Genomic DNA, 13,479 nt, shown 5'->3' on the forward strand with positions numbered 1-13,479 from the left:
GGGGCAGGCTGTCTTATTTCTGCAGGGTCTTCTCACTTCCTTCTTCTCATTCACCTCCAGGCCTCCAAAGGGCCTCAGCTATGACTTTTCCTTTTCCTATGACTCTTGCAAGAAGCAAGGTTTTCTCACAGCGTCCACTTCTTGTCTCCTCTCCTTTTTTTTTTTCCTCCTGCAAACTCTCTTCCTATGATCAATAAAGTATAGACCTGTAGTGTTTCCCCTAAGTCTTTGGCTATAGTGGAGGAGCTCTGTTGGAATTTGTCTTTTCTTCCTTCTTCCATAATCTGAATCTTCCTGCTTTTGTGGAGGATGTGGGTAAATACCATCAGCAGCTGCCATTATCCTGGGACTCTGATGCTCTTGAAAAACTGGTAATGTGTCAAGTGCTGGTAACATTTCTTCCTTTCTCAGGAGCACTGGCAACGTTGGCGCTACGAGGGCATGCCAAGGTTACAGTGACGCTGTTAGGTCAGAGCTGTATCTTACTCGTCTGGAGATGCTTCCTGCAGACTGCGCTCTTCTTTCAAGAAAAAACACCATGGAAAAGAAAAGAGTTAAGAAATTCTGCCTTTTTTCCTCTCAATTTCAAGTTTGCTTAACACGACCACCTCCTAGCTATTAAGACGGTTCCACCCAGAAACGCGTCTTTGAAAACCACCTTCCCAGGCTCTGCCTTAACGCCCCACCTCTTCTTAAACAAAAAAGTGAACCTGACACTGGGGATGAGGGCGTTTTGCTGCTAGCTGAGAACGGAAGCCGAAGCGAACCGCTAGGTCTGGCCCAGGGCCGTGCCTCGCGCTCCGCCCCGCCGGCAGCCACCTGCCATTCACGCCGTGCGGCGCTCGGGGGCGGGGCGCCGCAGCCCCGGAGATACGGCCCCGCCCCGGCTCCGCCTCCCCGCGCCGATTGGTCGCCCTTTGCTCCCTGACCTCGCCGCCGGGCCGCGCTTCCTGCCGGGCGCCGAGCGCCGCCCGCCCGCGTCCCCGCGTCCCCGCGTCCCTCGCGCCGGGTCCCGCCCCGCGCCCGGTCCCGCCCCGGCCCGCCCGCGCCCTCCGCCGCCGCTGCCGGCCAGGCTGCAGTCGGCGCCGCGCCGAGTGGGAGGATGCGGCGGCGCTCGCGGATGCTGCTGTGCTTCGCCCTGCTGTGGGTGCTGGGCATCGCCTACTACATGTACTCGGGGGGCGGCTCCGCGCTGGCCGCGGGCGGCGCGGGCAGGAAGGTGAGTGGCACCGGAGGCCCGCAGATGCCTGGCCCCTGCCTATCTGGTCCCCACCCTCGGCCCCTGTCCGCTTGGTCCCCACCCCTGGCCTCTGTCCACCTGGTCCCCCTCCCCGGCCCCTGTCCACCTGGTTCCCCTCCCCGGCCTCTGTCCAACTGGTCTCCACCCCTCCCCGCCTCTGTCCACCTGGCTCTCCCCCCCCCCCGGCCCCCGCCCACTTTGTGCCCCACCTGGCTCCTGTTAACCTGGTCTCTCCGGGCCTCTGTTCTTATGCACCATCCCGACCTCTGTCCGTTTGTTTCCCCCACAGTCCCCTGTTCACCTGATTTCCCCCCACCCCCTGCACCCCTGCCCACCTGACTGGAGTCCTGTCCCCGCGCAGCTTGCGCTGCGCGGAGTGTAGGGGAGGGTGCTGGGAGCACAAAGGGGTGCGCAGCGAGCAGAAGGAGAGGCCGCCCTTCCTGCGCGGCGTGGACACTAGGAGTCAGGAGTCCAAGTTTCTTCTTGGCCCCTTGGTACAGGCGGCGGCAAACCCTCGCGCCTGCCTCTGGCCACCCTGCAGGCTGTGGTCGCTTGTCTGGCCCCCATCTGCCCTTTGGCGCGCAGGGCACAGATACTCGGAGCCACACATGCAACCGCCCCGCCCAGGCTGGCCTCCGCGGGCTCCACAACCCTGCTGTGCGGGCCCAGGTTCTCTCTGCCTAGCGTGGCAGAGTAGCCCTTGGCCTCCCGCGGCAATTGGGTCTCCTGCACTTGTATTTCCCAGCCCCACTCCCGGTCCATCTGGATGGGTGTTTTCTGCCAGCGCCAAGGGCCAAGCCATGAAGCTATGGGAAATACAGGGGCCACTGTGCGGCCAGTGGGATTTTGATATCCGAGGACTCAAAGCGCCAGAAGCCGTAAGGCCATCCTGTACCTGGCCAGCCTCTGTGCTGTTGAGCTGCCCTACTTGTCAGAGGGGTTTTTGGAGTTTTACTACCGGCTTTGAAAGCAATCTTATCTTTTCCAAAATACTGTAAACCTCATTAGTGACACCAGGAACCCAAGATAGAGGTGGAACTCCTCTGGGTAAGAGTGAGGAAATGAACTTATAGCCATTCCATGGGGACTAATGTGGCTTGAGCAGACATCTGGGGAAATCTGAGCCACCATGTTCACACAGGACTTGGTGGTCTCTAGCCATCCCTTTTAGCTTGCATTCATTCATTCCCAGCTGCAGTTCTCGACTGAGGCAGGTGGAGTGTCTGGTTTAGCTCTTGGTGAATCTCATGGGTAGCTTTATTCATAGGGGCAGTATGGGGTGGATGTCTCCATGTAAGGATGGTCAGGCTTTCAGGAGCTGACCTGGGCTCTCAGCCCTGCCTTTAAGCTGAATCTCTGCTGATTCTTGAATCCAGAGCAGGCGGCTTTGGAAGCAGTTTGGTCCTTTGAAAACCATAGAGTATTAAACTGGAATGATTTTTACAAGCTTGGCTTCCCAGTGAACTGCTCTGGCCAGTGGTATAGCCTGGCCTGCTGGTGAGACCCCTTGGCCTTGCCACTGCCATAATACAGGGGACTAGAAGGGCAGGTTGTGGGGTCAGCTTCCCAGGGCTGCTTCCTTAGCCAGGGGCTGTAGCTGGTGGGCAGGGCCTTCTTGTCCAAGCCTTGAGACACCCCTCACCTCACACCCTTCACCTGTGATTTTTAGCTTAGAGGAAAGTCCAAGGAATCTTTATGGCCAGATGAAGATCAGGGAGAAGAGTAGGGAGGTGACTTACATGTGGATTGGGGTGCTTTGGGATGCTGTTCTACCAACCAGAAAATTAAAGCCTACCCCCAGAGGGGGAGGAAGTAAATAAATGCCAGAGCTTTTGCAATTGCAGAAGACTCTTTGGCCCAGTTGGGTGGACCCTGTCATAAAGAAGGGAGGACCAAAGCTGGTTTCTGGAGACCCGACAGGACCCTGCTGTCTTGGATTCCTGACCTACAGGAGAACTGTCTTCTGTGGATTGTTTCCCTGGGTTTAAACATGGATGTCTCTTCATGATGAAAGGAAATATGTGTTTTTTTCAGCTTGTGGACATAAATAAGATAGTGGCGTATGCATGTAATAGCAGAATTTAAATACTGTACTTTTTTTTAAAGAGATAATTGGATTTATATTTTTTCTTTGTTTTCTACTGTTCATGTCTGGGATCTGATTCCACATTCATCCAATTTCTCCACATCCTGAGGTTTTTCATGGGGCACTGGGCTTCAGGATTATACCTCGGGGCTTGTCTGTGGGACATGTACGAGGGTTTCTGCTCTTTCAGCAGTGTGGCCTGGGCTCTTCACTGCGTATCCTGCCTGTTAAATAACTCATCACAGAACTATTATTCTGCATTCCGAAAACCCAGAAAGTCAGCTCATTTGGATTGCAGACTTAACAAACCAGGCAGGAGTGAGAGCTGAGAACCGACCCCCTTGCACTTGCTGTGAAACTCAGGACTCTGTGCTGAGGCTTAGGATGTGTGTTAAAGCAATCTATGTGCAGTTTCACTTAACATTTCACATGTTTGTGGTGGCCTCCCTGCCCCATATTTTGCTTTTCCCCCTACATTTATGATTTGCACTCATGAGGCCACTCCTTTGAGCATCTCAAATGCTTTAAAATTTTAATCATGTTAAATCTCCCCAGGGTCCTGGGTTGTTTGGCAGTGGGTAGAGCTGCAGAAGAGAGGAAGGCATTTCTGTTTAAATGAAGTGGCCTCTGGGTGAAGTGTGGCTGCCTTGGTGGAAAGGACAGGGCTTCCAGTGGGAGAACCATGTGCTGTGCTGGGAGAGGGCTGGGCATGTGCCTTGTCCTCTTGCTCCCATCCTTGGGGGGCCCAGGGCCTGCAGAATCACCCCTCCTGGGAGCTGGTGTGGGAGCTAAGCCTTTGTTCTGGGGGTCCCTGGGTGGAGGACTGGAGCAGCCTCTTGCAGGTGTTGTTGGGGGGAGGGGTTCCTGGCATGGGGAGGGACCTCCAGGGACTGGAGTGTGGTACTAATTAGAGGAACTTTAGGTGTGCAATTGGGAAAGGAATTCAGGGCTAAGTTGTGGAGGCTTCAGACTTGTTGGTTCTTGACTTGGCTGATTTAGGGAACCAGCAACTTTTTTGAGAGGCTAGTAGACACCCATGTGAAGGGAAAGGACACAGTCCCCACTTGTTGTCACTGAGTGAGACTTACTTTCTTCCTCTTTCTACTTAGTGTCCTTCACTAATTTACTGAAGCTGTCTGACCCTCAGTTTCTCGACTTTGCATTAGGGATAGCATTCATATCCTGTGGCCTTTTTTGAGGAGTGCATGCTATTCATGATGTGTGTTAAATAGTGAGTGGTAAATAGTGAGTGCTGAATGACTGATATCTAAAAAAAGAGACTAGAAAAAGGAAACCTTCAAAACCTCTGGAAATGGTGTAGCCAGGGTCCTAAGTCATCTGTATAAATGGGTCTCTTTATCCCTTGTCTGTGTCTCTGGAACCAATCTGGTTGGTTCCTTGACTACCATTAATGATGCCAGCTCTCACCCAGTGTGGAGCCCAGGCCAGCTCTCTACTCAGTGTGGTATCACAGAGGGTTCCCATTGGTGGGCAGTCATCAAGAACGTGGGCCCAGGTGCAGCTTGCCTTGGGCTTGCTTCTGTAGTAGGACACTGGTGGATGTTCCCTGAGTAGTGAGTCCTGGGTAGGAGGCTGACCATGCTCTCCCAGGCTCCTGCCCTGTCCCTCCTGTTGGGAGTGACAGTGGGCACAGAAGTGTGCTTGGTTTGCACTGACATGAGGCCCGCAGTTTCGCAGGTGTTTGCAGGTCCCTGGTGAGCCTGTGGGTAGATGTTGGGGACACGCACTCCCTGCTGCCTCCCCTCAGTTTGCAGTTCAGAGGCCATTCCACAGAGTTGCAGTTGGGAGGATGGCAGGGAAAGCTCTGTGGGGCAGTCCACAGAGGGCACTGTAAGATGAACTTCCTAAGGAGAGTAAGGCTCCTAGGTGAGGAGTTGTGGCTCCCTCGGAGCTGCATTCAAGCTCAGTGGAAACAGATCGAGACTGATAAAGACTGTGGAGATGCTGAGCCCTGTTCTGGGCCCTCCAGCAAGGGGGGTGCTCAGAGAGGTCAGCTTGCTCAGACTTCAGGTTGCTGTCAGGCTCTGCAGCCCGCTCCTGCTAGGTGGGCTCCTCTGCACTGTGCAATAGGAATAGGTGACCGGGAAGTGTTCAGAATAGTGGGCAGTAAGTACCTTCCTCATTGCTGCCGGTCTCAGGCCTTCTGGCACAAGAGTCACTTGGGGAAGGTGCCAATTCTGGGATCAAGTGGTGAGGCTGCTGCTCTGCTTGCCCAGAAGCAAGGTGGTAGGTACTGAGGCTGCCTGGGCAACATTGGGAACTGCTGGCTGAGGTGTGGGCAGTGGCAGGATGTTCTGAGAAAGGTCCCAGAGGCTCCTGATGGACCAGCAGCCTGCACATAGAACGTGTGGATTTGGCCAGACTCACTCCCCTGTGGCTCTGGTCCTTCCTGGTGAAACCTGTTTGGGGAGCTGTGTGTGCAAGGTGATCTGAGAAACGCAGGTCAGATGGAAACTCCGTTCAGTCAGGCCACACAGTGACCGCGAGGTCCTTCTGTGGGGTGTAAATGTGCCACCCAGCAAGCTGCCTTCCCTCTTCAGCAGTTGAGTGACTTCTGCCATGACGAGGGAGGGCTGCTGTACCCTGGTGCCCGAGATGATGGCAGGCTGAGGCCTGTACTCACAGGCCTGCTCTTGGCCTCAGGGTTGCCTTCCTCCTGCGTGGTGGCTGGTGGTCTTGGGCTCCTGAGTGGTTCTGGGATGGGCTGGGCCTGGGCATTTCCTCGGCACATGTGGGTGTGGCTCACCAGGACAATCTTTCTTCTTCTCTACGGTGCCAAGACTTCCTGACCTCTGGCCTTGCAGGTGGCTTCAGGTTTAACTCAGTGTGCAGGTGCCAGCCATGTGTAACTTGGTAAAGAAAGCCTCTTCCGCTTTCTCTCTGTAGACCATGTGCCACTTCCAAGGATACAGACCAGGCCTTGGCGCTGAGCAGTCCTTCCTGTGGGCCTACCCTTTAGCCACTGCGCCTATCTGGCTCCCTCCTCCTGTGGCTCAGGGTGACTGAGACACTGGCTTTGCACTTTCCCACTTCCACAGTGGGCCTGGGAAGCATGTGTCATTTGTACAGATGGGTTTCTTAACATGCCAAAGCGAAGACAGCAAGCAGTGATTCATCAGGGCCGGATCTGAAAAACCAACCCTGCTGCAGGGGCCTCGATCCTGGGCATGCAATGGAAGAGTGCCCAGCTGGTAGCCCTGGGAGCCCCTGTGCATGCAGGCTGGCCCTGCCTGGGGCTGGGCAGTGGTTGATCACTCCTGGCCCTGCAGGCTGCCTGCCCTTGTGAACTGCCCCTTCCTCTTCTGCTCCCAGGAGTGCTCTGTAGAGCAGGCCCTCCTCTTGGTGACCTGGCCCTATCCAAAGCAACAGTTTCCTGTCCCTAACTCTCAGGGAGGCAGAATGGTCAAAAAGGATGGGATAGAGTCCTTGGGCTTCTAGAGTCCAAACTGGGATGCACCTTTTGGTTGGGACCAGGGGGCAGTGACCGCCCTGGTTCAGGGTTCTTACCATGGTATGGTTGGTGTTGGGCTGGAGGGTGCTTTGAGAGGGGGCTGCCCTCTGTTGTAAGACATGGACAGCATCCCAGCCTCTGCCCACATTGTGCCAGAGCCCCCTCCCTACTGGCTGTGGCCGCTGGTGCCAGGTGTGTATGTGTCCAGGGGCAGAAGTGGCCATCGGTGCCAGGCATACAGTGTCCAGAGGCAGAGTGGCTGTCAGTACCAGGCATACATGTGTCTAGGGGCCAAAGTGGCCACAGGTGCCAGGCGTGCATGTGTCCAGGGGCAGAAATGATTGCCGGTTCCAGGTGTACATGTGTCCAGAGGTGGAGGTGGCTATAGTTGTGGATGTTGGTGGCCTTTTTCCCTGTGCCTTGTGCTTGGGCCTTCCAGGGAGTTTACTGGGGGTCTGGGCTGCATCCCTGCCAGGAGGACACGTAGACACACTTGGTTGGCACTCCTGTGTGCAGTGCATTCTAGGGGTTTCACACATTGAGCTCTCCTCAGAACAGCTGTCGGGCATCTCCCTTCATGCTGAAGAAGACCTGGAGTGGGGAGAGGGCAGAGACTTTCCCACAATCTCAGGGCTGGTGGGGCTCTTGGGCTCCCAGGCCCTTCCTCCCTTCTTCTTCCTAGCTTTGGCAGTGCCCGTCCTGGTGCACCTGTGCATCTGTGCCTGCTGAAGGCCTCCTGGGCCAAGCCCCCCACAGTGCTCAGAAGGCAGTGTCAATTCCTTCATTAATCTTTTGCTCCACCAAATCTGCGTGCCCCAGTGCCTGGGCAGGGCCTGGGGTGACCACAGGCTTCATTCCTTTCACTCTCTTACTGAGAATCTTTGAGACCTATTGTGTGCAGGCATGGCTTGGTGCTGAGGATATGAGAGGAGCATAGTGGGTGCAGGGTCCTTGTGCTTGGAGTGTTGGGGAACAGTGCAACCAGGTCACCTTCCCTGTGGACACACTAGGTGCAGTGGGCACAGAGTAGTACGAGAGGCTTGGGTGTCAGTGGGGCCGGTTCCTGCGTGTGTGGGTTCATGGACAGGTGGTCCTGGTCTCAGCTGTGCCCAGCCTCTTTCTAGGGTCTCTGCTCCTTGGCTTCTTTTTTTTTTTTTTTAAATATTTATTCTTCAGTTATAAGTGGACACAATATCTTTACTTTGCTTCATGTGGTGATGAGGAGCGAAGTCAGTGCCCCATGTATGCGAGGGGAGCGCTCCACCACTGAGCTACAACCCCAGCCCCTCCTTGGCTTCTTGTGCTCACTAAAAGAGCCAGTTCCCAAGGGTTGTGTCTCCTCCACCATATGGTGTGGGGATTTCTGCTTTTGCTCCGCTGGCTCTTGGCACACGTGGCTGCTCACTACCCGCCATGGCCCTTCTGGACCTGTGTAGGCCTTTGTGGCCTGTATTTTGAGCTTTTTGAATTCTAAGCTGACCTCTGCACAGGGCCAGGTGAGCTGGGTTGTGACTCAGGGTGCAAGGACAGGGCACATATGCAGACTCCACACATCAGCCTCATGAGCTGCAGCCCAGATTCTCCACTGCCACGTAGTTGCCAGAGTGGTGTGGGTGGGGTCACCCATGCATGTTATCAGGAAGCCAGAGGCAGCCCTGCCCAGTGTCCCCAGCTTTGGGGAGGCTTTTGCAGTGTGAATGACATCAAGGTCCTGTGATCTATAGTATTGTGGAGAATAAAGTGGAAATGTGACTTCATTGCCTATGGCTACTTAGGGAGTGGGCCTCCGGTGGCGTATCCAGCTGCTGTTCCCAGAGGCTGTCTGCTTGTTCCAGGAGTCATCATGGGCTTTGTGGGGCAGTGTGCTTCTGGAGGAGGTGGCCGGGAGCGCTGGGAGGGTCCCTGCCTCTGCCTCCAAGACCAGCTCCTTCAAGATGCTGCTCTGTAAAATGGACAGCTTTGGTTTGAAGGGCCTCTTTCTCAGCTAAATGACCCTATGGCAGCCTGAGAAGCTGATGCAGATTGAAGGCCTGATTTTGGAGCTGCCCAGAAATGCACTGTTATCAGTAAGTGCAGGTGAGTGTCAGGGCACAGTGTGGCCATCTTGGATGCCTCCTGCTCCCTGCTTCCCGTTGTTCTGGGACCTCCCAGGGTAGCCTCACCCCGCTCTCACTTGGTCTGTCCCCTGTGCCAGTGCTCGTCCCCTGGTCCTTTTTTGGTCACCACTGGTTTCTCTGGTCTAGAATGTTCCCTTTTCGCCACCTCTGAGATGCTGTTATTTGTAAAATACTCTGTTACCTTATGTAGCCCTGGGAGAGAAAAACTGCCCACTGAGCAGGGTCTCAGAGCTTCCTGTCAGCCAAGATTTTTATTTCCCACTTATTGAAAAAGCCTGTCTGACTTCATTAGAAACCAGTCTCCCAGGTATGGCTCATGCATCTGGACACAGAAATGTGAGTAGGAGGGGATGGGAATGGTGTTCCCAAACTCGGATCTAGCCACCTCTGTTGGTCACCTTGCTGTGCCACCAAGAATGTGGGCCTTTTCCCAGAGAGCCCCCTGAAGCACTGAGTGTCCCCGCTCTGGGCCTGAGGCTCTTATGGCAGTCGTGCAGGGCTGGCCAGCCTTCGCTCTTCGGGGAACTTTGCTGGACTCCAGCCTCCTGTCCATCTCTGCCCCACCCTGATGTGGCTCCTAGGAACACTGGTCCTGGGTTTTCTTCTAAGATGTCAACATGTTCTTCGCCAGTTTTGAGGTTTGAGCTGGTGATGATGTGACTTGACCGCTTCTTGGTCCACGGTATTTCCAGATGTCACCATGGGGACAGGAGTCCTGGCTTCAGGTGCTGAGCTGGGGAGGGCATCTGGCATGACCCAGGTATGGCCTTTCTTTTGCTTGCCCTCAGGAGAACTTGGCTGCTGTGTGTTCTGATGGAGGAAGCTGGGCCCTGTCTGACTGCACCTCTGCCTCCGTCCACTCCTGCTCCTAGCACACAGACAGAAACACTTCTGCTTTTCATTTCTGAGAGCAGCTGGCGAGCACCTGCCCACTGAGAAACCGTGTGGGCACAGCCCAGTACCCACAGGTCTTGTGGACCAGTAGAGTCCTCCCTTCTTTCAGAGGGTCACAGTCATTAAGATGAACCCACTGTGTGAAAAACAGAGGGTGGGTTGGGTAATGACCGGGGAGCAGATAAAGTCCAGCCTGGCTGCAGTGCATCCAGTGGCAGCAACTCTGGGGTCGAGCTGCTGCCTGGCTGTGGAGTGTCCAGGGGCAGCAACACTGGAGTCCAGGCCTGGCTGTGTGTGTCTAGGGGCAGCGGCTTTGGAATTAGAATTTTTATACATCCGTATCTTTTGGAGAGTAAAATCCAGTTTGTGGACACAGTGGTAGCCTACCTGGGGGAAATTTTGGGACAATTAGATTAGCCAGATGTGTTGTGGATGTTGACCGCTGGGTATGGTGTTCATTGTATTATTTCATTTTTTGTGTGTTTTTGAAAATTTCACTCAAAATATTAGAGGTGATGTTCCTGGTAGCGTGCAGCCTCAGTTGTCACGGGCATCGGGCGTGGCTGCTGGGCTGGTGTCAGGTCTGTTGCTCGACCTCCTGGAGCTCTGGCAAGTTTTCTTTAGGGAACCTGGAGGACATGCAGGACCCTATAGGGAAACCTTTCTTGTGGTTTCCATTGTTCCTGTGGGGAGGACTCGCCGCTTTGTAAATCACCCCCCTAGAGGCTATGGGGAGGTGAGGTGGCCCTGTGGTCCCTGACACCTCAGGGACTGCTTGCCACCCAGAAACGCTTGCTCTCCTCCTCTCCTGGGCGGTGGCTGCCCGGCACCCTGACGATACCTTCTCGATGGTCAGGTGCTTGTCCTTCGGCACCCCAGGTTTCCTGTGTCCTAGGTGGCTTTGCTTGCTGTTCCAACTGCCCCTTGGGAAGTGCAGGTGGAACGAGTTTAGTAAGTATGTGCTGTTCTCTTTCTGTTCCCCAGCAGGACGTGCAGGATTACCTGGGAGCCCTTGCTCCACGCTCCATTGTCAATGAGAGGCTTTGGCAGTACCTGGTGGTATGTGTTTTCTGTAAGGGAAGCTCCTGAGCCTTGTCCGTGCAACGCCTGGAGGCTATGATTGTCAGGCCCCTCTGCAAGCCTGGAAGGGAGCCCAGAGGGTGGTCTGTCTTCACAGTGCAGTTTCTGGAAGACAACCCACCTCCCTTGCCAGGCCCCCCAGGTGATGCAGTCAGTAGCAAAGCTGGGTAGAGTTGTGTTTGTCCAGGCTGCCTGGCAGTGGCTTTGGCCAGCACCAGTGCTGGCTGTCCTGGTCTTGGGGGCCGTGTCCCTGAACCATCTAGGTGCAGAGCGCAGATTCCCCTCCTGTGGTGCAGAGTGCAGCTCCAGGCTGGAAGGTGCTGATTAGAGGCCGGTGATCACCTGCCTAACCTTCTGGAAACCGCTGATGTGGAGAAGCCAGAAGCCTGGAGCCAGGAGGGGTAGTCTGGTCCGTGGGTGGTCTGAGCTCCAGGCCTGAGTGTCACTGTGGCCACCCAAGCCTCACTGACAGGCTTATGGGCAGGTGGGGCTCTGGGGGAGTGTCCCTGTGCAGAGGGGACATGCGTTCATTCGAGCTTGGTGGCTTAGAAGTTTGCATGTCTGCCTGCATCAAAGAGAAATGCAGGCCACCAGGCATTTGCCAGGAGAAACATGAATTAGGTGTGCTGTACTTGAGTTGAATCTTAGTTTTTTTGTTGTTTTTTTTCTTTTTTGGCACTGGGGATGGAACCCAGGGGCATTTTACCACTGAGATGCTGCATTTCCAGCCTTTTGTTGTTTGTTTGTTAATTTAGAGACAGGGCCTCGTTAAGTGCTTAGGGCCTTGCTAAGTTGCCTAGGCTGACCTTGAACTTGTGGTCCTCCTGCCCCAGTCTCCCCAGTTGTTAGGTTATATGCTTGGCCCATGTGCCTTACATGACTCACCTGATGTTGCTGAGTTCTACTTTAAAGAATTTTCTTCCTTAACTGGTGATGGAGAGCTCGTGGCATGTGTGCCCAGATGGCCCTGAAGCAGTGTCTCTAGTTATCTTGTTTTTCTGTTCAGCATTGGAAAACACCCGAATTGCTGCCAGGTGCGCCATAGCTGTTGGAAGCAAAGCCTGGTCCCTGAAGGTAGGTGGCCTGGGGCTGCTTTTTGGGCAGAGACTGAACGGTCAGGTCCTGAGATCCATAGATGCAGCTCTTTAATAGCGTCACTATGCCCACTTGGCTGCCAAGTCCTGGTGCCTTGGGTGAAGGCCTAGTGTCCTAGGTCAGGTCGCTCCCTGAGGCCACCACAGGGATTTGGAACCAGTTGTGCCTGTTTCCGATAGCAGGCGCTCAGAGCAAACAGGTACGGAGCCCCTAGTAATCTGCTGGCCTGGGTGTCTCTGGTCTGGAGCTGGCAGAGAAGTCGGAGTACAGGGGCCTCAGCCTGGGCCTGGAGCCAGGTGTCGGGCTGAGTTCTGGCTCTCTGGAGTCCTTGGCCTCAAGCATGCTAAGCTCTCATGCTGTGCTTCACCTTTCTGCCTCTATAGAGGCTCAGGGAGGCCCTGCATGCACACTAGGTCCTTGGTGTTGACAGTTGTGTGATGGGGGCTGATGCACCCTGCAGGCCTCAAGCCCTGTGGAGCAGCCGCCAGTCCCCTTTTGTCCTCTCCCATCCCATGCAAGGGGGTTGTTTGGGAAGGAGCTGGGGAAGGGACTCTTGAAGCCCTCACTCCTCCTGCAGGTGAGGAAACAGCCCAGAGTTGGGAGGCTGGTCAGGGTCCTGGGCAGCTATGTGGCCCAGAAGACCCTATCTGGAGCCGCTTCCCACTCTATGCTGGGTTATAAATCATTTCCCAGTTGCACCCCTTCATTGCTTGTAGCTTTCTTGGAAAATTATACCAGGATGTGGTTTTTTAGATATGTGGCTACGTAATTTGTATATATAAATTAATATATAGATTTATATTTATATTTTGGCACTGGGGATTGAACTTGAAGGCACTTGACCACTGAGCCACATCCTCAGCCCTATTTTGTATTTTATTAGAGACAAGGTCTCATTTAGCTGCTAGCACCTCACCATTACAGACGCTGGCTTTGAACTTGAGATCCTCCTGCCTTAGCCCCCTGAATCTGCGGGGATTGCAGGTGTGGCCACCACACCTGGCTGTAATTGATTTTTAAACTAATTGGTAATTGTTTTTTTTCATCCTCTTGAGCTGTTATCTGAACATGGTGTGTTATTTGAAACTCTCCCCAGGTTTTTATTGGTAAATGTTCTTTTAGTTTCAGTTGTTCAGTTTCTGGCTTACTTTGGAAACTGTTGGTGAGAAGTTGAAAACAGGTCAGTGGTAACATGTGCACAGACCCCCCTGCGTGGGCCGAGGACAAGGTCTGTGGGCCAGCCAGGTGTTGGAGTGGTTTCTGATACCGCCAATTAAGATAGCTTACAACTGCTGGAGACTCACAGATTCGCCACCCGGCCTGTGATGGCAAATGTTCTGAGGAAGCGTGTTGCTTCCAGGCAGGGCCTGGCCGTTCCTAGGCCCTCTGTCATTTTGGCAGCTCCAGGACCTGCTTGAGGAGGGCCTGTGTGAGGCAGTGAGTGGAGTTGAGGGCCCCTTTTACTTGTGTGCTCACGTGCTCAGGTTCCCTTCCT

The 13,479-nt window shown here is 54.4% G+C and overlaps 1 protein-coding gene across 1 annotated transcript in view; it reads left to right on the plus strand.

Annotated features, from left to right (window-relative positions):
* Positions 1-1,007: 1,007 nt before the first annotated feature.
* Positions 1,008-13,479, plus strand: part of Galnt2 (polypeptide N-acetylgalactosaminyltransferase 2) — a 95,432-nt gene continuing 82,960 nt past the window's right edge. The window contains exon 1 of the mRNA XM_005320383.3: positions 1,008-1,219. Coding sequence (XP_005320440.1) covers positions 1,103-1,219 — 117 coding nt within the window. The 5' untranslated portion in view covers positions 1,008-1,102. The remainder of the gene's footprint in view (positions 1,220-13,479) is intronic.

Source organism: Ictidomys tridecemlineatus, chromosome 10 (genome assembly GCF_052094955.1).
Source record: "Ictidomys tridecemlineatus isolate mIctTri1 chromosome 10, mIctTri1.hap1, whole genome shotgun sequence".
NCBI lineage: Eukaryota > Metazoa > Chordata > Mammalia > Rodentia > Sciuridae > Ictidomys > Ictidomys tridecemlineatus.